At 43.3% G+C, this 26,544-nt stretch overlaps 1 protein-coding gene across 2 annotated transcripts in view; it reads left to right on the plus strand.

The window, feature by feature from the left end:
• dapk1 (death-associated protein kinase 1) overlaps window positions 1–26,544 on the plus strand; it is a 297,329-nt gene that overhangs the window by 98,002 nt on the left and 172,783 nt on the right. Inside the window, exons 4-7 of one of the 2 annotated variants that reach the window (XM_084338233.1) lie at window positions 12,582–12,720; window positions 16,595–16,724; window positions 19,776–19,824; window positions 20,813–20,839. In XM_084338233.1, coding sequence (XP_084194359.1) covers window positions 12,582–12,720; window positions 16,595–16,724; window positions 19,776–19,824; window positions 20,813–20,839 — 345 coding nt within the window. Of the gene's footprint in view, window positions 1–12,581; window positions 12,721–16,594; window positions 16,725–19,775; window positions 19,825–20,812; window positions 20,840–26,544 lie in introns of those variants that run through there. The other variant, XM_084338234.1, reaches the window with a different exon arrangement.

Raw genomic sequence — 26,544 nt, forward strand, 5'->3', positions numbered from 1 at the left:
AAACATCATGAGACAAACTGAACCATCCGGCCTCGACTGTTCTTTAAACTGCATGGTTGAAAATCTCAACAACACCCTATCATATACTTACACTGGATGCTGTTACTCCATTTTAAAGGTAAAAAAAAAAGTCAAGTGACAAAATCTCCCCATGGTTAAATAATAGCAGTGTTGGTCAGACAAAGATAATCTGTAGAGCTGCTGAACGAAAATGGAGGAAAACCAAGCTCACAGTCCACTGCGATATATATAGGACTTTGGACTACTTAAAAAATAGACTCCCCTTCCACCTGATGTATGCATATCACCTGTATTATGATTATGTATTATTTATATACATATAGAATTGCTCCATATGGATTTGAATATATCATGCTTTAAGTACTGTAGTTCTAATGTAGTTGGTGTTTTTTTTATAGTGGTATTTTTTTACTGTAGTTTAAAATGTGAAGACCTAGCATTATTCTTCAATAACAAAATAATTTCAATTAGAGCCGGCATTAGTCCTGATACAAACATGGACACCACCAGCAAACCCTGCGAAAAAGTAACCATAGGAAAATGAGCTTATATTACATCAACTGAGCTTTACAAAACTGTCATGTCCTAAATATTATAAATACATCGCTTCTGACAGGTATTTTCCCAGACACATTCAAAACAGCCGTTGTAAGACCCTTACTAAAGAAACACAAACTAGACAGTAATGTACTAACCAACTATAGGCCGATATCCAACCTCCCATTCAGCATAAACTCCTTTCTCAAAGAAAACAACATCATGGAGGAATTTCAATCAGGCTTCAGAACGCACCATAGCACTGAAACTGCTCTTACAAAAATAATTAGTGACCTCAGAATAAACAAACAAAGTCTCAATTCTCATCCTATTAGATCTAAGCGCAGCGTTTGACACGATCGACCATGATATCCAAATAAATCGTCTAGAAAAGTTAGTTGGTCTGACTGACTGACTGACTGACTGACTGACTGACTGACTGACTGACTATGTATTAAACTGGTTCAGAACATATATCAAAGGGAGAAAATATTACGTCAGGCTTGGATATCATTCTTCTGAGAAACATGACGCCTACTTCGGAGTTCCACAGGGGAGCTGCCTTGGTCCATTATTATTCTCACTATACATGCTGCCACTCGGAGACATCATTAGAAAACATGTATGTTTCCATAGTTACGCAGATGACACACACTTGTACATCTCCACTGAACCAAATTATCACACAGCTATTAACTCCATTTCCACCCGTCTCTTAGCAATAAACAAATGGATGACGAACAACTTCCTATAATTAAATGAGGACAAAACTGTAATCCTACTAGTCGGTCCTATAACAAAAAGAGAAATGTTACAGCGCAATATCGGGCAACTTACTCCTTGGATCAAACCTGAAGTTACAAGTCTTGGTGTTATAATAGACTCAGACCTAAGCTTTAAATCACACATCAACAAGGTGACAAAAACATAATTTTCCCACCTTAGAAACATAACTAAGGTACGGCCGTTTATAAATAAAAAATATGCGGTCCACAACGGGTGGAATCGAAACACGTATATATCCGTTGTTCGTCCCCATTGTGTTAAGGAGATGTTAACAAAAAGAGGAATAGAGCCAAAACAAGTGGTTTCAATAACCACAGATGGAGCCCCTGCTGTGATAGGGAGAGAGAAAGGAGCTGTAGCAAGACTGAAAGAGGACAGTGCTGAGCGCATTGCTTACCATGGCACCCTTCATCGATCTGTCCTCTGCGCCTCCCTGTCGGATGATAATTCTGAGGTGATGAATACAATTCAGGGCCTCTTCCTACCAGCATTGCATGCTTAGGGAATTCCTCAGAGAAGTTGATGCTAATGCTGATGATCTTTTGCTGCACAACAATGTGAGATGGCTCTTCAAAGGCAGGGTGTTGGAGCGCTGTTGGTCCATCAGGAGGGGAGTAGCAGGGTGTCTGTTGGTCCATCAGGAGGGGAGTAGCACGGTGTCTGTTGGTCCATCAGGAGGGGAGTAGCAGGGTGTCAGTTGGTCCATCAGGAGGGGAGTAGCAGGGTGTCTGTTGGTCCATCAGGAGGGGAGTAGCAGGGTGTCAGTTGGTCCATCAGGAGGGGAGTAGCAGGGTGTCTGTTGGTCCATCAGGAGGGGAGTAGCAGGGTGTCTGTTGGTCCATCAGGAGGGGAGTAGCAGGATGTCTGTTGGTCCATCAGGAGGGGAGTAGCACGGTGTCTGTTGGTCCATCAGGAGGGTAGTAGCAGGGTGTCTGTTGGTCCATCAGGAGGGGAGTAGCAGGGTGTCTGTTGGTCCATCAGGAGGGGAGTAGCAGGGTGTCTGTTGGTCCATCAGGAGGGGAGTAGCAGGGTGTCTGTTGGTCCATCAGGAGGGGAGTAGCAGGGTGTCTGTTGGTCCATCAGGAGGGGAGTAGCAGGGTGTCTGTTGGTCCATCAGGAGGGGAGTAGCAGGGTGTATGTTGGTCCATCAGGAGGGGAGTAGCAGGATGTCTGTTGGTCCATCAGGAGGGGAGTAGCAGGGTGTCTGTTGGTCCATCAGGAGGGGAGTAGCAGGGTGTCTGTTGGTCCATCAGGAGGGGAGTAGCAGGGTGTCTGTTGGTCCATCAGGAGGGGAGTAGCAGGGTGTCAGTTGGTCCATCAGGAGGGGAGTAGCAGGGTGTCTGTTGGTCCATCAGGAGGGGAGTAGCAGGGTGTCTGTTGGTCCATCAGGAGGGGAGTAGCAGGGTGTATGTTGGTCCATCAGGAGGGGAGTAGCAGGATGTCTGTTGGTCCATCAGGAGGGGAGTAGCAGGGTGTCTGTTGGTCCATCAGGAGGGGAGTAGCAGGGTGTCTGTTGGTCCATCAGGAGGGGAGTAGCAGGGTGTCTGTTGGTCCATCAGGAGGGGAGTAGCAGGGTGTCAGTTGGTCCATCAGGAGGGGAGTAGCAGGGTGTCTGTTGGTCCATCAGGAGGGGAGTAGCAGGGTGTCTGTTGGTCCATCAGGAGGGGAGTAGCAGGGTGTATGTTGGTCCATCAGGAGGGGAGTAGCAGGGTGTCTGTTGGTCCATCAGGAGGGGAGTAGCAGGGTGTCTGTTGGTCCATCAGGAGGGGAGTAGCAGGGTGTCTGTTGGTCCATCAGGAGGGGAGTAGCAGGGTGTCTGTTGGTCCATCAGGAGGGGAGTAGCAGGGTGTCTGTTGGTCCATCAGGAGGGGAGTAGCAGGGTGTATGTTGGTCCATCAGGAGGGGAGTAGCAGGGTGTCTGTTGGTCCATCAGGAGGGGAGTAGCAGGGTGTCTGTTGGTCCATCAGGAGGGGAGTAGCAGGGTGTCTGTTGGTCCATCAGGAGGGGAGTAGCAGCTTTCTTGGCAGAGCTAAAAAGTCAGAAGGCAACACAGTTTTCTCTCTTTTTAGAAAATGGGAAAGATATGGATAATGTGACATTTTTGGTTATCACTTGACATCTGAATGAGCTGAATCTGAGGCTACAGGACAATTGAATGTGTGAACTGATGACAGCAGTGCAGGAACAGGGAGACTGTGCACACTGTGAATGAATGTATAGAATAATGTTTTAAATTGTTTTTATATTAGCTTAATGTCCTATTTTTCTGTTTCTTTCTGGCTTAAACATCTAGCCCAGGGTAACTAGCAACCCTGCTAATGTTGGCACATTTACAGTTTTTTTTATTTGTATTAATTTATAAATGTATAACTGTTGATTGATATGCACTGTCCCTGATCAAATAAACTGAGTAAACTAAACTAAACTTCCCAGCAGTGCAGGAACAGGTTCAGGGACAGAGAGATGTGTCTTTTCTTGTTCACTTTATTGATAAGCTGATGATAAGCTGATTGTAAACTTCAGTAACCGTTTTGACAGCTTCAGTGAGTGTTGTTGAAGCTCCTAGCCTTGTGTAAGTGCTGTTGAAGCAGTTTGAAGCTCCTAGCCTTGTGTAAGTGCTGTTGAAGCAGTTTGAAGCTCCTAGCCTTGTGTAAGTGCTGTTGAAGCAGTTTGAAGCTCCTAGCCTTGTGTAAGTGCTGTTGAAGCAGTTTGAAGCTCCTAGCCTTGTGTAAGTGCTGTTGAAGCAGGTTGAAGCTCCTAACCTTGTATAAGTGCTGTTGAAGCAGGTTGAAGCTCCTAGCCTTGTGTAAGTGCTGTTGAAGCAGGTTGAAGCTCCTAACCTTGTATAAGTGCTGTTGAAGCAGGTTGAAGCTCCTAGCCTTGTGTAAGTGCTGTTGAAGCAGGTTGAAGCTCCTAGCCTTGTGTAAGTGCTGTTGAAGCAGGTTGAAGCTCCTAGCCTTGTGTAAGTGCTGTTGAAGCAGGTTGAAGCTCCTAGCCTTGTGTAAGTGCTGTTGAAGCAGGTTGAAGCTCCTAGCCTTGTGTAAGTGCTGTTGAAGCAGGTTGAAGCTCCTAGCCTTGTGTAAGTGCTGTTGAAGCAGGTTGAAGCTCCTAGCCTTGTGTAAGTGCTGTTGAAGCAGGTTGAAGCTCCTAGCCTTGTGTAAGTGCTGTTGAAGCAGGTTGAAGCTCATAGCCTTGTGTAAGTGCTGTTGAAGCAGGTTGAAGCTCCTAGCCTTGTGTAAGTGCTGTTGAAGCAGGTTGAAGCTCCTAGCCTTGTGTAAGTGCTGTTGAAGCAGGTTGAAGCTCCTAGCCTTGTGTAAGTGCTGTTGAAGCAGGTTGAAGCTCCTAGCGTTGTGTAAGTGCTGTTGAAGCAGGTTGAAGCTCCTAGCCTTGTGTAAGTGCTGTGGGGATAGTCAGGAACGGCACCTCACCATTTTGCTCGACTCTGCAGCATCCATTTAGTGTGTTAGTCAGTGTATGTTAGGGTGTGGGGTGTGTGTGTACTAATGTAGTTTGTGTTTGTTAGTATGTGGGGTGTGTGTGTGGTGTTCGTGTATGTTAGAATGTGGGGTGTACTGTGTGTGGTGTATGTTTGATTTAGATTTTTGATTTTATTAACAATCCCCATTAGCTGGTGCCATAGCAACATGGCTACATCTGCTCCTCCCTCCCCATCAACATGGACCCCCTGCAATTTGCATACCGCCCCAACAGGTCCACGGAGGACGCCATAGCCCATGTGCTGCACACAGCAGCATCACACCTGGACAAGAGGCAGGGGAACTATGTGAGAATGCTATTCATCGACTACAGCTCGGCATTCAATACCATAGTCCCCCCCATACTCATAGCCAAGCTCAGGGACCTGGGCTTGAACTATGACCTCTGCCAGTGGGTCTTGGACTTCCTGACTGGCAGACCCCAGGTGGTGAGAGCAGGCAACTGCACCTCCTCATCCATCACCCTCAACATAGGGGCCCCCCAGGGCTGTGTTCTGAGTCCCCTCCTCTACTCCCTGTACACACACGACTGTGTGGCTCAGCGGAGTAGCAATACAATCATCAAATTAGCTGACGACACAGTGGTGGTGGGCCTGATCTCTGCCAACGACGAGAGGGCCTACCTGGAAGAGGTCAAGGTCCTGGCGGGATGGTGCCAGGAAAACAGCCTCTCCCTGAACGTCAGCAAAACAAAGGAGATGATTGTGGACTTCAGGAGGTCGGGGGTCAAGGACTACAGCCCCCTCAGCATCGACGGGGCACCGGTTGAGAGAGTCAACAGCTTTAAGTACCTCGGAGCCTACATATCCGAGGACTTGACATGGACCACACACATTGACAGTGTTGTGAAGAAGGCACGACAACGCCTCTACTTCCTCAGGCGCCTAAGGAAGTTCCAAGTCAGTCAGAAGATCCTTAAGAACTTCTACTCATGTACAATAGAGAGCATCTTGACCGGCAACATCACCTCCTGGTTTGGGAATAGCACTGCACAAGACCGAAGCAGACTACAAAGAGTGACACGTTCAGCCGAACGCACAATTGGAGGGGGGCTCCCCACCCTCCAGAACATTTACAACAAGCGTTGCAAGGGCAAGGCTAAGAGAATCATTAAAGACTCCAGTCACCCGAACAACTGCCTCTTTGAACTGCTGCGGTCAGGCAAGCGATACCGGAGTCTCAAGGCGAGCACAGAAAGACTCAGAAGAAGCTTCTATCCCCAGGCCATCAGGCTGCTAAACGAACAATGAACACTACACAACAACAACCACCAAACGCACATAACACACACATCCACACGCACACACTCACTTTAAACAAACACACTGTAGCACCCACTCCACACACTTTATAGCACACACCCACTTTAAACAAACACACTGTAGCACCCACTCCCCACACTTTATATTTATTGATGAAGGATTGCACTACAACTCGTACACCTTACTGTAAATTGTACCTAAATTGTACCTCATCCCATTTCTGCTTTGCACTATATAGTACTGTACATTAGTACACTGCATAGTATTGTATATTATATGGTAACTCAGAACATTGTACATATGTCTATACCGAACACTGTGACCTCATTTTCTTCTTCTAAATTACATGCTATACTATGTTATTTGATACTATCTTGTCTAGCACAGTCTCTGGAGCGTAACAGTAAGAAGCATTTTGTATGAAAGTATTCTGTACTTCTGTATGACAACTATTAAAGAAACTTGAAACTTGAAACTAGTCTTCCTGGGGTCCACACAAAAAAACATACAAAAACAATTATTGTTGCAAAACAAAATTATTAAATGTCAGTACTCGACACACAATGGATAATGAAGCTAACAAATAAGATGACTAAAATTGCATGTGAGCAAATAAACCGAAAACAAAAAAACAAAAATACTTTACAGTGTTAAATACAATTTAAGATTATTTTAAAAAGTTAATTTACTGTAAATGCAGCAGAGGTTTTGAGGCAGGTTATTCCAAAGAGTCAATGATCTAAAAATAAAAGATCTCCTTAAAGCGTTGGTTTTTGTACCAGGTAATTCAAGCTGCCCATTACTGGAACCTCTAGTGTAATGATCATGCACAGTATTACTATAAACAATATGTTTATGTATAAAAACAGGAGTTTTACTGCTCATGACCAACTTGAACAGCACAAGTGTATTCAAACTAGAGGTGGGCATAGATAATTTTTTTTAATCTAGATTAATCTATCTGCAATCCTGGATTTAATCTAGATTAATCTAGATTAAAATGGCTCAAAAAAAAAAAAAAAAAACTGCCGAAGGCATTCAAAATATGTGTGTTCTACCCAAATAATGACCAGAAGTAAGTCCTTACTTTTTCTTTCCTCCTTATGTTTCTCAGGCCAGGTGGCCCATTACACCATGAGCCCATCTCCTGTTTCCAAAATGCATTACAGACTGTTTGAAAAAGCTGTTTTGCTATGATAATTGGTAATGAAATATCAAAATAATGTTCAATAAGATGTACTTGTGTTTAATAAGTTGTTTTATTCAGAAGTTAACACAAATACATAATATTACCAGTACAGTACAGTATCTAGCACACTCTCAGGAGCAAAACAGAAAGAATCATTTCAAACTTGAACTATGTGACATGGCTTGAATCAACTGCTCCAGTGGAGTTGCTCAGTGGCCAATGGTGTCAACTGTGGTTGTACTGGGCAGCTCCCAGGTGTGAATGGAAAAGAACATCTGTGCTCAGCGAACCTACCCTGGGTAAATAAAGGTAGAAAAAAAATGTTAAAAAATTTTTTTTTTTTTTTTTTTTTTAGATTAATGCGTTAATTATATTATCGCGCGATACTAGTATAGCGTTAACGCAGCACGTTAACGCCGTTAACGGCCCAGCTCTAATTAAAACTAAAAGACAACCTATTATCAACTTTAAGCCAAGAGAGGCAGGCATGCATACGGCTCACATTAGACCTTAGTGAGCAGCCCAGTACCAATCGTGCACACATGTTACTGTGTGTTAGTGTCGTTTGTGTTTGATAGTATGTGGGGTATGTGGTGTGATAGTGTAGTTAGTGTGTGTTATCTCCTCTCAGTATCTCTGTGCAGCTGGCCTGCTGCTTTTTGTGTGTGTGTGTGTGTGTGTGTGTGTGTGTGTGTGTGTGTGTGTGTGTGTGTGTGTGTGTGTGTGTGTGTGTGTGTGTGTGTGTGTGTGTGTGTGTGTGTGTGTGTGTGTGTGTGTGTGTGTGTGTGTGTGTGTGTGTGTGTGTGTGTGTGTGTGTGTGTGTGTGTGTGTGTGTGTGTGTGTGTGTGTGTGTGTGTGTGTGTGTTAAGCACAGGCGTAATTAAAGGCATCTGTGTTTTTTCTCTCTCTTCTCCATTATTTTTTTCTCTCTCTACATCTCTACCCCTCCTTTGCTTCCTCATTATCACACTGGTTCTGTGATTAGTACACTGCTCTCTCTCTCTCTCTCTCTTTTGGGGGAGGGGTTTTTGTTTGCATTTGCAGAGACGGATGTTAATTTACAAAACCTTAGCTGTGGTTACAGGGAGAATATTCTATCAACCCTATCAAACCAATCTCTATGGATGTTGTTGATGTTATCTCTACGGATGTTGTTGATGTTATCTCTACGGATGTTGTTGATGTTATTTCTACGGATGTTGTTGATGTTATTTCTACGGATGTTGTTGATGTTATTTCTACGGATGTTGTTGATGTTATCTCTATGGATGTTGTTGATGTTATCTCTATGGATGTTGTTGATGTTATCTCTATGGATGTTGTTGATGTTATTTCTACGGATGTTGTTGATGTTATTTCTACGGATGTTGTTGATGTTATCTCTATGGATGTTGTTGATGTTATCTCTATGGATGTTGTTGATGTTATTTCTATGGATGTTGTTGATGTTATCTCTATGGATGTTGTTGATGTTATCTCTATGGATGTTGTTGATGTTATCTCTATGGATGTTGTTGATGTTATCTCTATGGATGTTGTTGATGTTATCTCTATGGATGTTGTTGATGTTATCTATGGATGTTGTTGATGTTATATCTGGATGTTGATCGTTATCTCTATGGATGTTGTTGATGTTATTTCTATGGATGTTGTTGATGTTATCTCTATGGATGTTGTTGATGTTATTTCTATGGATGTTGTTGATGTTATCTCTATGGATGTTGTTGATGTTATCTCTATGGATGTTGTTGATGTTATCTCTATGGATGTTGTTGATGTTATCTCTATGGATGTTGTTGATGTTATCTCTATGGATGTTGTTGATGTTATCTCTATGGATGTTGTTGATGTTATCTCTATGGATGTTGTTGATGTTATTTCTATGGATGGTGTTGATGTTATTTCTATGGATGTTGTTGATGTTATTTCTATGGATGTTGTTGATGTTATCTCTATGGATGTTGTTGATGTTATTTCTATGGATGGTGTTGATGTTATTTCTATGGATGGTGTTGATGTTATTTCTATGGATGTTGTTGATGTTATCTCTATGGATGTTGTTGATGTTATCTCTATGGATGTTGTTGATGTTATCTCTACGGATGTTGTTGATGTTATCTCTACGGATGTTGTTGATGTTATCTCTACGGATGTTGTTGATGTTATTTCTATGGATGTTGTTGATGTTATTTCTATGGATGTTGTTGATGTTATTTCTATGGATGTTGTTGATGTTATCTCTATGGATGTTGTTGATGTTATTTCTATGGATGGTGTTGATGTTATCTCTATGGATGTTGTTGATGTTATCTCTATGGATGTTGTTGTGAAGGGCCAGATTAAACCGAATATATATATTTATTTATATATATATATTTAATTGTATTTGTATATTCTCTAATATTCCCTGATATCCCTTGTATATTCCTTGTACAATATGCATTGAATATCCATTCTAGCCTACTGAACATCCCATAATAGTCTCCATTCTACTATTGGTCGAGACCTTGGTGCCAGGCTGCCATACCCCTCAGACCCAGTTCAAACGTACCGCTCGACATGTACGAACAAGTCCTAGTTCCGCGTAGGAATTTGGCTACCGCACCACTAATGGGACTATTTGTTCATAGTGCGTATATATACTGCGCTACTAAAGTAGGACTTTCTTTTCAGTCCAGTTTCTTACCCTCCAATAGAGTCACAGACGTAAAGCCTCCCCGCGACGCCACGTGTGGGAGTAAGGCCAAGTTCGCCTACCATCGGTATTGAGACATCGTGTATATTAATATCTGAATAGTCATATTTGGCACTATATCGTCGAGTTGGACGTAGTCTATTAAGCTAATACTAGTCTGTTAATATATAGTGCTTCGTGCGGTGAGAATACTACCGTAGTCAGTACCCCATCGTTTCGGGCAGAGAACTGGCTGCTTACCCAGGGTGGTTGACCCCATGTGAAGCTGCACCCGAGGAGCCCCAGAGCCGACGAGCGAGTGGACCTGTATACCGGATTATTCTACCGACGACAGCCCGCCTTCCCAGGCACGGATTATGCTTTGGATACTTTGATTATTCCATGGATAAAGACCCCCGACACTGCCGTGTGTTGGAACCCCCCCCCCTGGAGAGGACGCAAGGTGAGGAGACGCTCTGCAAGACGAGGTCGCTTCACGTCTCTCCCCCGTGGACCGGAGAGAGCCGGCCCACAAAGAGTCCACCTGCTTTCATCTGTGGTCCAAGGATCGCCGGCGCATTGAACGGCACTACAGTGGGTTCACCTGGGATACCCTTGGCCGGACGAGGCAGCCGGATTCTACCCTCCCCCCCCTCCTACTCCTGTCGGCTTACAAGCGACCGGATTAACCCCCTCTAGTGTATCTAGTATATAATCATTAAAGTATCATTGCTGTTATTCCTTAACTATTCCAGGTCGTATATTTACCACCTGCGCCTTCAGAGATTGGACATTCTCTATTGATATACCGACGAATACTCCTTGCCATAAAAGTGCATACTATTTCAATTCATAAATGTAATTAAGTGATTAAGTGCTTATTCTACACACCATCGCTGTGTAGGAATAAAGACCTGTTTCTAATTCGTACATTTGTGTTGGATCCGTTTCATCTACGTGAGAGTGTTCATGATAATATATTTATGCCGTGTACTGGGTGGCCGAATATTAAGTACAAAGGTAGTGGTAGTAAGTATCATATCTAGTAATACAGTCAGGGAATTGTACCCCTCAGTTACAGATGTTGTTGATGTTATTTCTATGGATGTTGTTGATGTTATTTCTATGGATGTTGTTGAGGATTTTGTGAAACTGTGGTGGTGGTGAACCTCTGGCCCTCTAGTGGGGTCCGGGGGGGCATGCCCCATGCTCAAAACACAAAATCGACTAGACTAGAGCATACATTTGAGCCATCAAAGAAATGAAGCAAAAGTGGTTACCTGTGTTGAACTGGTTTATTTTTTAGAAAATAAAAAAATATACTGGATTACTATTTACGACTACTACCACTGCCAATACTACTGATACATCCCTATTGGCAAACTGTATATTAAAAAAATAAAAAAATAAAAAAATATATATATGTTTTTTTTTTATTAATTATTATTTATTTTGGTTCATTATAAAACTGTGGTGGGACCAATTATACTGCCACCTAGCAGGATGCGGCCGGTATTGCACTCTAGGGATCTCAGAATAATTTCCTATGGTAACACTGAGGTCTGTAATGAAAAAATCGAATAAAAGAAAAAAGGATCTAAAAACGAGTTTACTCGTCTTTGGCGCTCAACGCATGGCGGCCAAAAACGAGTTAACTGGTCTTTGGCGCCCAATGTGTTAAGCTCCATCTAGGAGGGACTTGTAGCTGACTCTGATCCAATAAATCCTGCCTTTTAACTCCATATGATGTTTTAGGAATTTAGGTTTTTGGGAATGGTCTTGTTTTTTGGGCCCTGATCTAAGTGGTAGACTGGAGGTTCACACAGGCATGTCTTGAGGGTCGGTGCCCAGAATACTGTGACGGCTCTTAGATGTTCCTACGGAATTCTCATGAAATGTTCCTTCACCATCTGTCGTGATCCAAACACACTGCCAGACCAAACCACTTCACCAGGACTCAATGTATTCTCCATGATCCAAATACAAGTCGGTTAATAAGAGGGACAGGATCACAAAAGCAACAACTCAATGAGGCACTTTTAAGGTTAAGCTGAATCTCCCTCTTTGTATCTTCTTTCTCCCTCTCCCCCTCTCTTTTTATCTTCTCTCTCTCTCTCTCTCTCTCTCTCTCTCTCTCTCTCTCTCTCTATTTTAACATAGTTTTGATGTCTTGATTTGTATGAACCTAATATATTTTCAATTAAGTGGCTTTTTAAATTCAAAATGATTTCCCCTCTTCTCTTCCCTCCCCTCCTCCTCTTTTCTCACTCCTCTCTCTTCTCCCCTATTCTCTCTACTCACCTCTCCTCATCTCCTCTCTTCTCTCCTCTCCTATCCTCCCATCTTTTTCTCTCCTGTCCTTTTTTCATGTCTCCTCTCCTGTCCTCTCCTCATCTCTCTTCTCCTATCCTCATCTCTACTCTTGTCTCCTCTCGTCTCATCTCCTCTCCTCATTTCTTCTCTTCTCCTCTTCTCTCTTCTCCTCATCCCTCCTCTCCTCTCCTCATCTCCCCACTCATCTCTCCTCTCCTCTCCTCATCTCCCCTCCCCTCTCCTCTCCTCATCTCATCTCCTCCCCTCCTCTCCTGTCCCCTGCTCCTTGGTTGGTGGTGTAGTGTTGCAGGTGGAGAGTTGTTTGACTTCTTGGCTGAGAAGGAGTCTCTTTCAGAGGAAGAGGCCACACAGTTCTTGAAGCAGATCCTGGATGGTGTGTTCTACCTGCACTCCAAACACATCGCCCACTTTGACCTCAAGGTACCTGAACAAACACACACTAGGGTTTGATCAAAGAGCTTAGAGAAGAGGACCTCACTGAAAAACACTGATGAAACTGTGTCATATGTGATGCGCACCGACAAACTGTTGAATAGCCATCAACTGCTTAAATATCAAGAATGTCAATGTCAATATTGTAAATACAATATTTTCTATTTAAAATGTCAACCAAAACCACACACTGCAAAGTTGTTCCTCAGTCAAATAAGCCGTCTCTACTTTTACTGGTATCGGCAGTTTTACATCCCACTTCATTAATTTGGGAGCTCTCGGGTCTGCATGTTGTTCCAGAGCTGATGAACCAAGTAGCCTGAGAGACCAACCTCTCTCTTCCTGGGTGTCTCAGGTTTGGATTTTGTTATTTGTTTCCAGTAAGTAAAAGCTTGTAAAGAGTCTTAATGGAAACACGCCAACATTATGGGAAATGCGCTTGCCGTCTTCTCCAGAGTCAGACAAGAAGATGAATACCAATTTCCTTTTTGTGTGTTTTTTTTAATAAGGTACATTACAGATTCTACCTTTAACTGTGGCCGATCCAGTTTGACTGCAACCACTTCTCGCATCACACATCACACAGCTCAGGGCAGCTAAGAGCCTCCAGGCCTAATAAGTTACCAGTCAGATCTAATCAATGTCAAAAAAAACTTGTTGCACAGCTTAGGTTAATGCTATTCACGTGAGGGGAGTTGCCGGGTGGGTGGGTTGCAGGGGGCTACTGTTCATGCCCAGCAGAAACCGGCACAGGTGTTCAATTGTAGACGTTTCGTTTTCTCAGCTTAAAGCAGTTAGGAAAAGAACAGTTTTACAAGATTTAAATTAGCACAATTAGCACATCTTCTTCAAACATTCTCAGATTTCAGCGTATGACACACATCATTCGAAAGCTTACGTTATGTACGTCTCTAATGTTTGTCTTTTGGTCTCCAAGTGGTGTTGTGTCTGTATTGTTTGTCTCTTGGTCTCTAAGTGGTGTTGTGTCTCTGTATTGTTTGTCTTTTGGTCTCTAAGTGGTGTTGTGAGGGTGTTGTGTCTCTGTATTGTTTGTCTCTTGGTCTCTAAGTGGTGTTGTGTCTCTGTATTGTTTGTCTTTTGGTCTCTAAGTGGTGTTGTGAGGGTGTTGTGTCTCTGTATTGTTTGTCTCTTGGTCTCTAAGTGGTGTTGTGAGGATGTTGTGTCTCTGTATTGTTTGTCTTTTTGTCTCTAGTTTGTGCTGTGAGGATGTTGTGTCTGTATTGTTTGTCTTCCTCTCATCTTTCCTCCTGATTTGCATGTTATTTCCATTGTCTGCCTGGCCTCCCTCCTTGTCCCCATGCCACTTCTCTCCTCTTCTCTCTCTCTTTCTCTCCACGTCTCTCTTATTCTCTTTATTTCTCCTCTTTTCTCTTTCTCCCCTCTTCTCTATCTTTCTCTCTACCTCACTCCTATTCTCTTTCTCTCCATGTTTATCCTCTTCTCTTTATCTTTCCTCTTCTCACTCTGTCCACGTCTCTCCTCTTCATCTCTCCTCTTCTCTCTCCACGTCTCTCCTCTTCTCTCTCTCCATGTTTCTCCACTTCGCTTTATTTCTCCTCTTCTCTCTCTTTCTCTCCACATCTCCTCTTCTCTCTCTTTCTCTCCACGTCTCTCTTCTTCTCTCTCTTTCTCTCCACAGCTCTCCTCTTCTCTCTTTCTCTCCACATCTCTCCTCTTCTCTCTCTTTCTCTCCATATATCTTCTCTTCTCTCTATCCACATAGCTCCTCTTCTCTCTGTCTCCACATATCTTCTCTCTCTCCTAGGGCTGCAACGATTAGTCGACATAATCGACGACGTCAATCATAAAAACGCAGAATTTTTGCGTCGATGCGTCATAAAAAATAAAAAATATATATACGGTATATATATATATTTCTTTTTCTTTTTTTTTGCACTACCTATCTTTGTGAAAGTGGCTTCTCAGCTCTGGTCCAGCTGAAGACAAAGCAGAGGAACAGATTGGACATTGAGCATGACCTCAGAGTTGCTTTGTCTACCATCACCCCAGACTTTGAGACTCTTGTCAGGAGCAAACAACATCCCCAGTTATCCCATTAGTTCCCTGGGATGTTAAGCTAAGAAGTCTGCTAAGAAGGATATATTATTTATTATTATTTTATTTCATTGTGTTTTTAGCCCTAGTTGCACTTTTGTTGCAACCCCAGTTATCCCATTAGTTCCCCCAAACTTACTGTCGGTCTGTTATGTTAAGCTAAGAAGTATGCTAAGAGCCCGGAAAAGGAGCCACGCCCACAGGAAGCAGAGATGGAGGGTGTGACAGAAATAATCGTTAGATTAGTCGACTAATCGAAAAAATAATCGACAGATTAGTCGACTACCAAAATAATCGTTAGTTGCAGCCCTACTCTCTCCACATTTCCCCACATCCCTCTCCTATTCTTCTCTCTATCTCTCCTCTTCTCTCTATCTCTCTCCACATCTTTTCTCTCTGTCTATTTCTCTTTCTCTCCACATTTCCCCACATCTCTCTCCTCTTCTCTCACTTTCTCTCCATGTTTCTCCTCTTCTCTCTATTTCTCCCCACATCTCTTCTCTCCACATTTCCCCACTTCTCTCTCATATTCTTCTCTCTTTCTCTCCACATAAGGATCTATCCCCATGAATATTTAGGCAAACAACAAGCTTTTAAAGGTAGAAGACCAACATGGCATTAGATTTAACCTACTAGCTGAATTGCATAGACATTTACATTGTATATTATGGACCCAGACAAAACATAGTACCTACTGTACTATAGCTGTCAGTTTTCCCCCAAAATAAATTTAGAAAGAATCCAAAGTAAAAGAGGATTTGTTGGAAGTAATTTGAACTTGTATGTGTAATCAGAATCCTCTATATATAAACCGCCCCCACCCTTAGCCCCCTGCTTTTTAATGATTGCAAGCAATCATTACCAATAGAAGGACATCCTTTGTTGGTAGTGGTGGCGTAGCTCATGTATGAGGTCTGTGCCCATAGCTGCTGTATGAGGTCTGTGCCCATAGCTGCTGTATGAGGTCTGTGCCCATAGCTGCTGTATGAGGTCTGTGCCCATAGCTGCTGTATGAGGTCTGTGCCCATAGCTGCTGTATGAGGTCTGTGCCCTAATGAGTTCACATCATTGAATCAAATCAAATCAAATCAAATGTGTTTGTAGAGCCCGAGATCACATGGAATTGCCCCCATGGGCTTTACAAGTCAAGAAGAAACATCAGAATAGACTTAGAACAAAAAATCACCATAAAATCCATATATGCAACATTCCCAGACTTTCCCCAATGAAGATGAGGAACAACTCACTAAAACCTAGCAATAGGGGAAAAAAGCACCACAGGTGGCGTGGAGGAGAGAAACCTCAGATGGGCTGTTCAAAGGGGATCCCCCAACAGGATGTTGTGATAATATAGTGTTGCTATGGATGATGGTATATATTGGGGTGTGTGCAGGTGAGCGTGTGTGCGTGTGTGTGGAAGGAAGGAAGGAGGTGCTATGTGTCCCCTTAAGTGTTCAGTGCTGCTTGGCCCCGATATATTCCCTGTTTATGTAATATAATTTGTGGGACCATATAAAGTATTCAAAAGTGTGTGTGAAGGTTGGTTTTATGAAGATGCTGATGCTGTGAGTTTTTTTGTCTCTACTGGCAATTTTTTTTGTTGAGATGTTTTAATAAAGAATATCAAAAGTCTCTCTCTCTCTCTCTCTCTCTCTCTCTCTCTCTCTCTCTCTTTCTCTCTCTCGTTTTCTCTCTTTCTCTCTTTCTCTCTTTCTCTCTGTCTCTCTCCCTCCCCTCCCTCTCTCTCTCTCCCCCCTATCTCCCTCCCTCTCTCTCCCTCCTCCAGCCAGAGAACATCATGTTGCTGAACAGAATGATGCCTCATCCTCGCATCAAGCTCATAGACTTCGGCCTCGCCCACAAGATCGACTTTGGCAACGATTTCAAGAACATCTTCGGCACTCCAGAGTTTGTAGGTCAGTGTCCTTCTGCCGGCCGGGGGCGAAGCTGGTCACAGCTCTGTGTGTGTTGGTGTCATGGTAGACATCCTGTCTAACACCTCCTCTACCTGTCTAACACCTCCCCATCCGGTCTAACACCTCCCCATCCTGTCTAACACCTCCCCATCCGGTCTAACACCTCCCCTACCTGTCTAACACCTCCTACTTGTCTAACACCTCCCCATCCTGTCTAACACCTCCCCTACCTGTCTAACACCTCCCCAGCCTGTCTAACACCTCCCCATCCGGTCTAACACCTCCCCTACCTGTCTAACACCTCCTACTTGTCTAACACCTCCCCATCCTGTCTAACACCTCCCCTACTTGTCTAACACCTCCCCATCCTGTCTAACACCTCCCCTACCTGTCTAACACCTCCCCATCCTGTCTAACACCTCCCCATCCTGTCTAACACCTCCCCATCCTGTCTAGCACCTCCCCATCCTGTCTAGCACCTCCCCATCCTGTCTAGCACCTCCCCATCCTGTCTAACACCTCCCTACCTGTCTAACACCTCCCTACTTGTCTAACACCTCCCCTACCTGTCTAGCACATCCCCATCCTGTCTAACACCTCCTCTACCTGTCTAACACCTCCCCATCCTGTCTAACACCTCCCCATCCTGTCTAGCACCTCCCCATCCTGTCTAGCACCTCCCCATCCTGTCTAACACCTCCCCATCCTGTCTAGCACCTCCCCATCCTGTCTAACACCTCCCCATCCTGTCCTTTGTGTCAAATACCCATTTCATCTCCTTTGTGTCTCACCCTCCTCCCCCCTTCCTGGCTCACCCCTCCGTCCTTCACCTTTCTCCAGCCCCTCCCGTTGACCCCTGCCCCCATGTCTCATCCTCCTATCCCACTCCCCACCTGGTCACCTGACGTATAAATATCGACGTACAACATTATTCTGGGAGCCACTTCCGGGGTCCCAGGCCAGAGGTATTGGGTTTTATCCTAATAAATTTGTAACAACCAACTATGACCAGCGAATGATTCCTGTGTAGTCAAGTCACTAAATCTCAAGTCCGCGTCGAGTCCCCAGTGTCCGAGTCCAAGTCACCAAAGAAGAGTTCCAGTCGAGTCCCCATTACCCTCTAGTCCGAGTTTGAGTCCAAGTCATGAAGGTTGAGTCCACTCCACTCTGGCCGTCAAAGAGCTGACGTACAAATAAAAAAAACATAAATGACACGGCGGTCACCGTTTCAATGGGAGTTTATTTACTTTGTGACACAATAGCCAAACAAATGCACTAGCCATCAATATCTTATGCCAAATGATTGGGACATATTACAAAATGTTTAATAGGCCCTATTAGCCTCTTAAGCCCTAGCCATATTTTCAGAAAATCCGCCTAAAAATACATACCTGAGTATATGGAAGATTGCTCCACTTCTACAAGGTCCATTTGCATGTTCTTGGTATCTAGGGACATCTATTGACCTCAGGGAATGTATTCCCAGTGTCAGAAATAGTGTGTCTGTTACTAGACTTGAGTAAATTGTAATGAACCAAAGGAATATCAATTAAAAAAGAAATCATCTTTGACGGTGAATAACACCATTCTAACTAACATTGACCAGACGTGAAAAATTGCAGCTGAGATTTCTATAAACTCATATTTCACTAATAACACTTAAAATCATTGGTAAAAAAACGTAGAGCTGAAAATATAGACGTTGACTGCTGTTTTGACAGGGTTATGGTCTTTATTCTTGGCTACATTTGAAAAAGAAACGCAACATTAATTAATACGTTCTGTATTGATCTAATTATAGCGTGATATGAATCTCATACCACCCGCAGGCCAATGGGTTATGTGAGCATTTTCACCGCTCAATGAAAGCAGCACTTACTGACAGCAGCTGTGTCGACTGGCTCCCGTGGGTCATGCTGGGTCTCAGGACGGCCAAAAAAACATTTGACATGATCTGCATGTCCCCTTTAGATTAGATTATTTTAGATTAGATTAAAATGTTTTGTTATCTTACAGCACAAACAAAAATGTGTTGATCTAACCAGAGTACAAATGTAACGGTAAAGTAATAAAGCAATAACAAATTATACAATATACAAGTGATTAAATGTGATATATAGCCTATAACAAGCTACTGAGTAATATATGCTAAACTGATGTATGTACAGTATAATTATGTACAGTGATATACAAGTATAAATATACTATGGTAGTAAGCCATACTGGCCAGTGGTATAACTAGTAAAAGTAGGTATGGGATATATACAGATATAGATGTAATATATACAGGTATGTATACAGGTAAGTGAACAGGGATATATGCACATATATCAAAAGTTTTGATAAACAGTTGTAGATAAATATGTATACGATATATACAGTATAATAGTATATAAGTAATATATGGGTAGACTATAGGATGAGGTAGGTAGTTATGATTACAGTGTAAGGCAGTTGTAGACAGTGAATATGTATACATTGAGTTTAACACACATTTGAATTACTTGTGAAGAAGATTTTATGCGGGGCACTCTGCCCGCTCCCCATGCCCAGGCCCAGGCCTGCCGTGGGCACCGAGTACTCTAAATAAAAGCCAAGCTTGTTGATAGCCTACTCCATTTGAAATTCCATAGCAACGAAACATCTTTAGGAATTCTTTTTCACTGAAATCGATATAAAATACCCTAGAATTGTCTGTATTCATCCTATATGTTTCCCGATGCAACCTGCTGTATAAAAGCAATAATACACTCGGAAGCCTGTGGTATGTCGAATATTGCCACGGCTGTGATGCGCCCGCGTAGGCATCACAGCCGTGGCAATATTCAACATATATTCATGACATACCACAGCTTCTCGTGTATTATTGCTTAAATATTACAAATGTCTTCAGACCTCTCCTGGCAGAGCCTGCGGAGTGGCCAGCAGTAGCAACCCCTCTCCTATTGGTTATGTTGTGAACTTGTGATATGAATGAGCTCAATATAAAATTTCTATTGTGTATTTTGAGTGAGTGCAGTGCTTTACTGGTGTTGTGTGTTTGCCTTGCAGCCCCAGAGGTGGTGAACTACGAACCTTTGGGCTTAGAGGCTGACATGTGGTGAGTCACCCCCCCATCTCTCTCGCTCTCGCTCTCGCTCTCGCTCTCGCTCTCGCTCTCGCTCTCGCTCTCGCTCTCTCTCTCTCTCTCTCTCTCTCTCTCTCTCTCTCTCTCTCTCTCTCTCTCACACTCACTCATGTTGTTTGAGGTCTTGTCGCTGCCGTGCACGTTGTTAAGTGATTGTGTAGAATGTAGCCTACTGGGCGGTCAGGTGGCGTAGCGGAGATTGCGCTCGTCACCAATGCAAGAGGCTGCGGTCTCGACTCCCGGAGTCAGCATTGCCTTGGCTTGGGCTGATCGTCATACTAACTCGTTTGGCTGGGTTAGGGGGAGGGAAGTCATGGGTGGGAATCTGGCGTTGTGGACAGCGACGCCTTCAGGTCTGGGCGCTTGCTCAGCGGAGGCAGGACTTGACGAAGGCAGCGTGACCTCCCACGCGTTACGCTTCACCAATGAGAGTCCTCGCTGCCAGGTGAAAAAAGAGTCACTGGCTGTCGCCGCGCGTGTCGGAGGAAGCGTGCGGATGACTTCAGGGTTCCCTTGTACCGACCAGTAGGAGAATACATATCTTTCTTTCTACTGTATAATGTAGCTTTATGTCTTAAAAATAACACTGATAGTCTAACAACGGCGTAGGCGACAGGCAATCAATGTTATGAAGCAGCTTAACATTAAATAAACTGGCTAGCTGCTATATCCCTTTGACATCTAAATAAAAAAAAAAACTTTAGCAAAGCGCTAATCGTGATTAGCATAGCTAACCTCAATCTGCCACTCAGTATCATCTCATCTCTCAGTATCATTTATCCATGACATAATTGGAGTCTTGTCAATAAAGACATTTAGAAGGGTGGATTCATGATTCATTTACCCACAGATGTTTTACAGATTGTGGACTGAAATGCCTTTTAATTTAAATGGCAAATAAGGAGGAGATATAAGTATTGTAATTCAAACTGTCGCTCTCTCTCGTTCTCCCCCCCCCCAGGAGTGTTGGTGTGATAACATACATTCTGTAAGTATCCGGACTGGGTTTTGTATGTGTGTGTGCATGTGCAGTGTAGTCGAGTCACTAAATCTTGAGGTCGAGTCTCAAGTCCCCAGTGTTCAAGTCCAAGTCTGAGTCACCAAAGGAGAGCCTGAGTCGAGTCCCCATTACCCTCTAGTCCGAGTCCGAGTCCAAGTCATCAAGGTTGAGTCCACTCCACTCTGGCAGTCAAAGAGCTGCCAGAATAAAAAAGGGTCTACATTAAACATAAATGACACAGCGGTCATCATTTTAATGGGAGTTTATTTACTTTGTGACACAATAGCCAAACAAATATATATATACAATATACAACAAAAGTACAACCTAAAGTACAATGAAAGTACAATGAAGTAAAAATGCAGACAATGAGGTACAAAAATGCAAGCTTAAAACTAAATGCAAAATGAGGTATGGATGTAGTGCAAATCTACATGTACAGTACACACACACACACACACACACACACACACACACACACACACACACACACACACACACACACACACACACACACACACACACACTGTGTTCAGTCCATCCACCCGTGCAGCGCAGCAGTGTTAGCAGTAGGAAGGTAAAAATAGAGCTCCCATTTCCAAGCTGCTCATAATCACACCGGCAGCGAATAAACTGTACCTACTGTTCAGCCACAGCTATTAGGCAGCAAATCAACCGTATCTACTGTTCAGCCACAGCTGTTAAGGCAAAGGTGAGAAGAAATCCAGCTGAAGTATTCTCTGTAGAGGAAAAAGATCATACCAAAATGACATGACGGTACATGATAACCCTGGTATTGTTACACGTGTTTACAGAGAATACCGAGCTCTGCATTGGCTTGGGCCACTACAGCATTCACCAGCTTGTAGATATAACTAGTGTGATTCTACAGCGTTCACCAGCTTGTAGATATAACTAGTCTGATTCTACAGTGTTCACCAGCGTGTAGATATAACTAGTGTGATTCTACAGTGTTCACCAGCTTGTAGATATAACTAGTCTGATTCTACAGTGTTCACCAGCGTGTAGATATAACTAGTGTGATTCTACAGCATTCACCAGCTTGTAGATATAACTAGTGTGATTCTACAGCATTCACCAGCTTGTAGATATAACTAGTGTGATTCTACAGTGTTCACCAGCTTGTAGATATAACTAGTGTGATTCTACAGTGTTCACCAGCTTGTAGATATAACTAGTGTGATTCTACAGTGTTCACCAGCTTGTAGATATAACTAGTCTGATTCTACAGCGTTCACCAGCTTGTAAATATAACTAGTCTGATTCTACAGTGTTCACCAGCTTGTAGATATAACTAGTCTGATTCTACAGTGTTCACCAGCGTGTAGATATAACTAGTGTGATTCTACAGTGTTCACCAGCTTGTAGATATAACTAGTGTGATTCTACAGTGTTCACCAGCTTGTAGATATAACTAGTGTGATTCTACAGTGTTCACCAGCTTGTAGATATAACTAGTGTGATTCTACAGTGTTCACCAGCTTGTAGATATAACTAGTCTGATTCTACAGCGTTCACCAGCTTGTAAATATAACTAGTCTGATTCTACAGTGTTCACCAGCTTGTAGATATAACTAGTCTGATTCTACAGTGTTCACCAGCGTGTAGATATAACTAGTGTGATTCTACAGTGTTCACCAGCTTGTAGATATAACTAGTCTGATTCTACAGTGTTCACCAGCTTGTAGATATAACTAGTGTGATTCTACAGTGTTCACCAGCTTGTAGATATAACTAGTGTGATTCTACAGTGTTCACCAGCTTGTAGATATAACTAGTGTGATTCTACAGTGTTCACCAGCGTGTAGATATAACTAGTGTGATTCTACAGTGTTCACCAGCTTGTAGATATAACTAGTCTGATTCTACAGTGTTCACCAGCTTGTAGATATAACTAGTGTGATTCTACAGTGTTCACCAGCTTGTAGATATAACTAGTGTGATTCTACAGTGTTCACCAGCTTGTAGATATAACTAGTCTGATTCTACAGTGTTCACCAGCTTGTAGATATAACTAGTGTGATTCTACAGTGTTCACCAGCTTGTAGATATAACTAGTGTGATTCTACAGTGTTCACCAGCTTGTAGATATAACTAGTCTGATTCTACAGTGTTCACCAGCGTGTAGATATAACTAGTGTGATTCTACAGTGTTCACCAGCTTGTAGATATAACTAGTGTGATTCTACAGTGTTCACCAGCTTGTAGATATAACTAGTGTGATTCTACAGTGTTCACCAGCTTGTAGATATAACTAGTGTGATTCTACAGTGTTCACCAGCGTGTAGATATAACTAGTGTGATTCTACAGTGTTCACCAGCTTGTAGATATAACTAGTCTGATTCTACAGTGTTCACCAGCTTGTAGATATAACTAGTGTGATTCTACAGTGTTCACCAGCTTGTAGATATAACTAGTGTGATTCTACAGTGTTCACCAGCTTGTAGATATAACTAGTGTGATTCTACAGTGTTCACCAGCTTGTAGATATAACTAGTCTGATTCTACAGTGTTCACCAGCTTGTAGATATAACTAGTGTGATTCTACAGTGTTCACCAGCTTGTAGATATAACTAGTGTGATTCTACAGTGTTCACCAGCTTGTAGATATAACTAGTCTGATTCTACAGTGTTCACCAGCGTGTAGATATAACTAGTGTGATTCTACAGTGTTCACCAGCTTGTAGATATAACTAGTGTGATTCTACAGTGTTCACCAGCTTGTAGATATAACTAGTGTGATTCTACAGTGTTCACCAGCTTGTAGATATAACTAGTCTGATTCTGCAGCGTTCAACAGCGTGTAGATATAACTAGTGTGATAGAGTTGAGGGTATGTAGTTAAGAACCCATTGACCGGAGGTAGGAGGGAGCCCTTCCCCTCACTGCATGGTATGACAGGTCATAAACCTTGAAGCGGATTCCTGCAGCAATGGGAAGCCAGTGCATCTATCTAAGAGTGGGGTATCATGGGCTGACTTTGGTAGATTGGAGAGATCAGGTGGGCGGCAGTGTCCTGTTTGAGTTGAAGTGGCTTGGTAGCGGTAGTCGGTAGACCAGCTAGCAATGTATTGCAGTAGTCCAGGTGAGACATGACTGTTGATTGCAGGCAGTGGTGCAGTCGTAATATGGGAACTGGTAACACGCCACGTGCATGCTCACAGAACTGATTTATACACACACACACACACGCACGCACACACGCACACACACACACACACACAAGCGCATATACGCAAGTGCAATCTTTCTATCATACAAGCTCTTCTTGCTCTCTATTTGTGTGAATGTGCGCGTGGAAAGCTGGCGCGCAGCACAGACTCTTGATCACGAATTCCGAGCCACATTAGTATTCACCTCCACTGCCTGTGTCACACAGAATGAAGGGGGAGATGCATTCAGATAGCCAACACCCAGACACTTAGTCTACCTGCGCTTTTTGTTATGTAAAACGGTGGCCGGGTACTTAGTCACAACGAATGGATACAGCGCATTTTTGTGTGCGCGTACACGCGAGTACACATCCGTGCGCGATCGCGCGTACTTCTGCCTCAGTGATCTCGTAACACGGCGTGTAACCGGGTGTGACCACGACTGCACCACTGATTGCAGGAGGAGTTGAGTGGCTTCTTTTGTCAGGAAGGGGTGGATCCTTCTGATGTTACTCAGGAATAATCTGCAGGTTTTGGTTGTTGAGGCAATGTGAAGAGAAGTTCAGCCAGTCATCAATGACTACACCTAGGTTCTTGGCGGTCGGGGACAGAGCCACGGCTACGTTCTCCACTGTGATGGAAAGGTCGGTCAGCGGGGAGGATTTGACCGGGAGGTGAAGTAGCTCTGTTTTGCTTAGGTTCAGTTTGAGGTTGGTCGTCATCCAGGCAGAAATGTCAGACAGGCAGGCCGAGATCCGCTTAGAGACTTGGGTATCTGAGGGAGGAAAGCAGAGGAAGAGTTGAGTGTCATATGCATATCAGTGATATGAGAAGGCATGAGAGACCTGGGGGACACCCGTCTGTAGGGGGCGAGGGGCCGACGGGGTGCCTCTCCATGACACTTGGTAGGAGTGGTCGTCGAGGTAGGATGACAGCCATGCCAGCCAGAGCCTGCAACTCCCATTCTGTGAGGGATGTGAGGAGGATCTGATGGTTGAAGGCTGCTGACAGGTCCAGGAGAATCAGGACAGAGGAGAGGCCTTTCACTCTTCCTTAGTGAAGAGCCTCTGTGACTGCGCAGTGATTGATTGAATGAAAACTTTATTAAGATTGCAGAATGGGTACAATACAGTACGGCTCAATACACACAATTGTTAAGGGGATGCAGACCAGAGAAAGACTTTCGTCTTGTTTACATCAGGGTCCCCCATTTTCAATTCATAATGAATTGTAAGTAAGGGTGCAATTAGCACAGTGCAATCCATTCTTTGTCGATCTAGCCCACTGTCTTTCTTCTCTCACTGCATCCGTCAGCCATGGACTGGGTTTGGAACGGCTGGTCGGCTTCTTAACTCTCCCCCCGTATTTGTCTTGGTTTGACGCCGCTCCTGCAGTATATGCACTTATATCGCTAGCTCTAATTACTAATGTCAGACACCAGTGTTTAACATGCAGCCAGGCTCTGAGAGTTAATCACCAGATTAGCAAAATAATGAGCTGAAACCAGTTAGAATACACTACACCCCAGTTTCAGCCGGTTCAAATACGCTATGAGATTTAACCAGTTAAAAAAAAAAGTACTCAGAATTGACTCACTCCTTCAGTAGTATATTTTCGCGCTCTGTAAAAAAAAAAAAAAAATCCTGTGTGGGAAATCAGATGGGTGAATTCTTTAATTGATCACATATTCCTTTATTGATCCCCTTGGGGAAATTCAGGCATCATAGCGGAAACGGGGGGAGGGGAGGTACAGGTACATGGCACTAGTAGAAGACATGATACAGGTCGTAAAATTATAGTACAGTAAAGAAAATATATATATAAAAAAATAGGCAGTTTAAACAATATAATTAACTCTGAGTATACACATATGAGCAAGTAGGCAGTGTAAATCAATCAAGGTGCAGATGAGGGTCTGTATGCCCTCAGTTATATTTGCATTACAATAAATATAGTTGCAATACTATAATCTAAATATACTATGAGTAAGTCAAGTCAATTTTATTTATATAGCACATTTTAAACAACAGCAGTTGACAAAGTGCTGAACAATTTGCATAAAAATCAAGCTACTATACTCAAAAACCATATCAAACTATTTAAAACATTAAAATCACATTAAAACTAAGTGGATACGCTGTACAAGCGATTTAGACCAGGCTGAAAATATGTGTTTTAAGCAGTGATTTAAAAGTGGCAAGTGACTGGGCAGACCTAATATTAACAGGTAGACTGTTCCAGAGGCCGCAGGGCAGCCACAGCAAAAGCTTGATCACCTCTGGTTATTAGCCTTGCTCTGGGGACGTCCAGAGTAAGTATACAGTATACACAGGTGCAGTATGCATAACTATGTAATGGCGTGATATACTTTATACGTTGTCCGTTTAGGTGGGAGTCAGACACACTCAGTGATAGTAGTTCCTACTGTAGTAGTTGTGTCTGGCAGCGGTCCCTGCCCACTGTTGTGGAGCCGGATGGCCGCTGGTACGAAGGACTGCTAGAAATTGGTAGTTTGTTGT

Source organism: Notolepis coatsorum, assembly GCF_963971535.1.
Source record: "Notolepis coatsorum genome assembly, chromosome: 2".
NCBI classification, from domain to species: Eukaryota; Metazoa; Chordata; class Actinopteri; order Aulopiformes; family Paralepididae; genus Notolepis; species Notolepis coatsorum.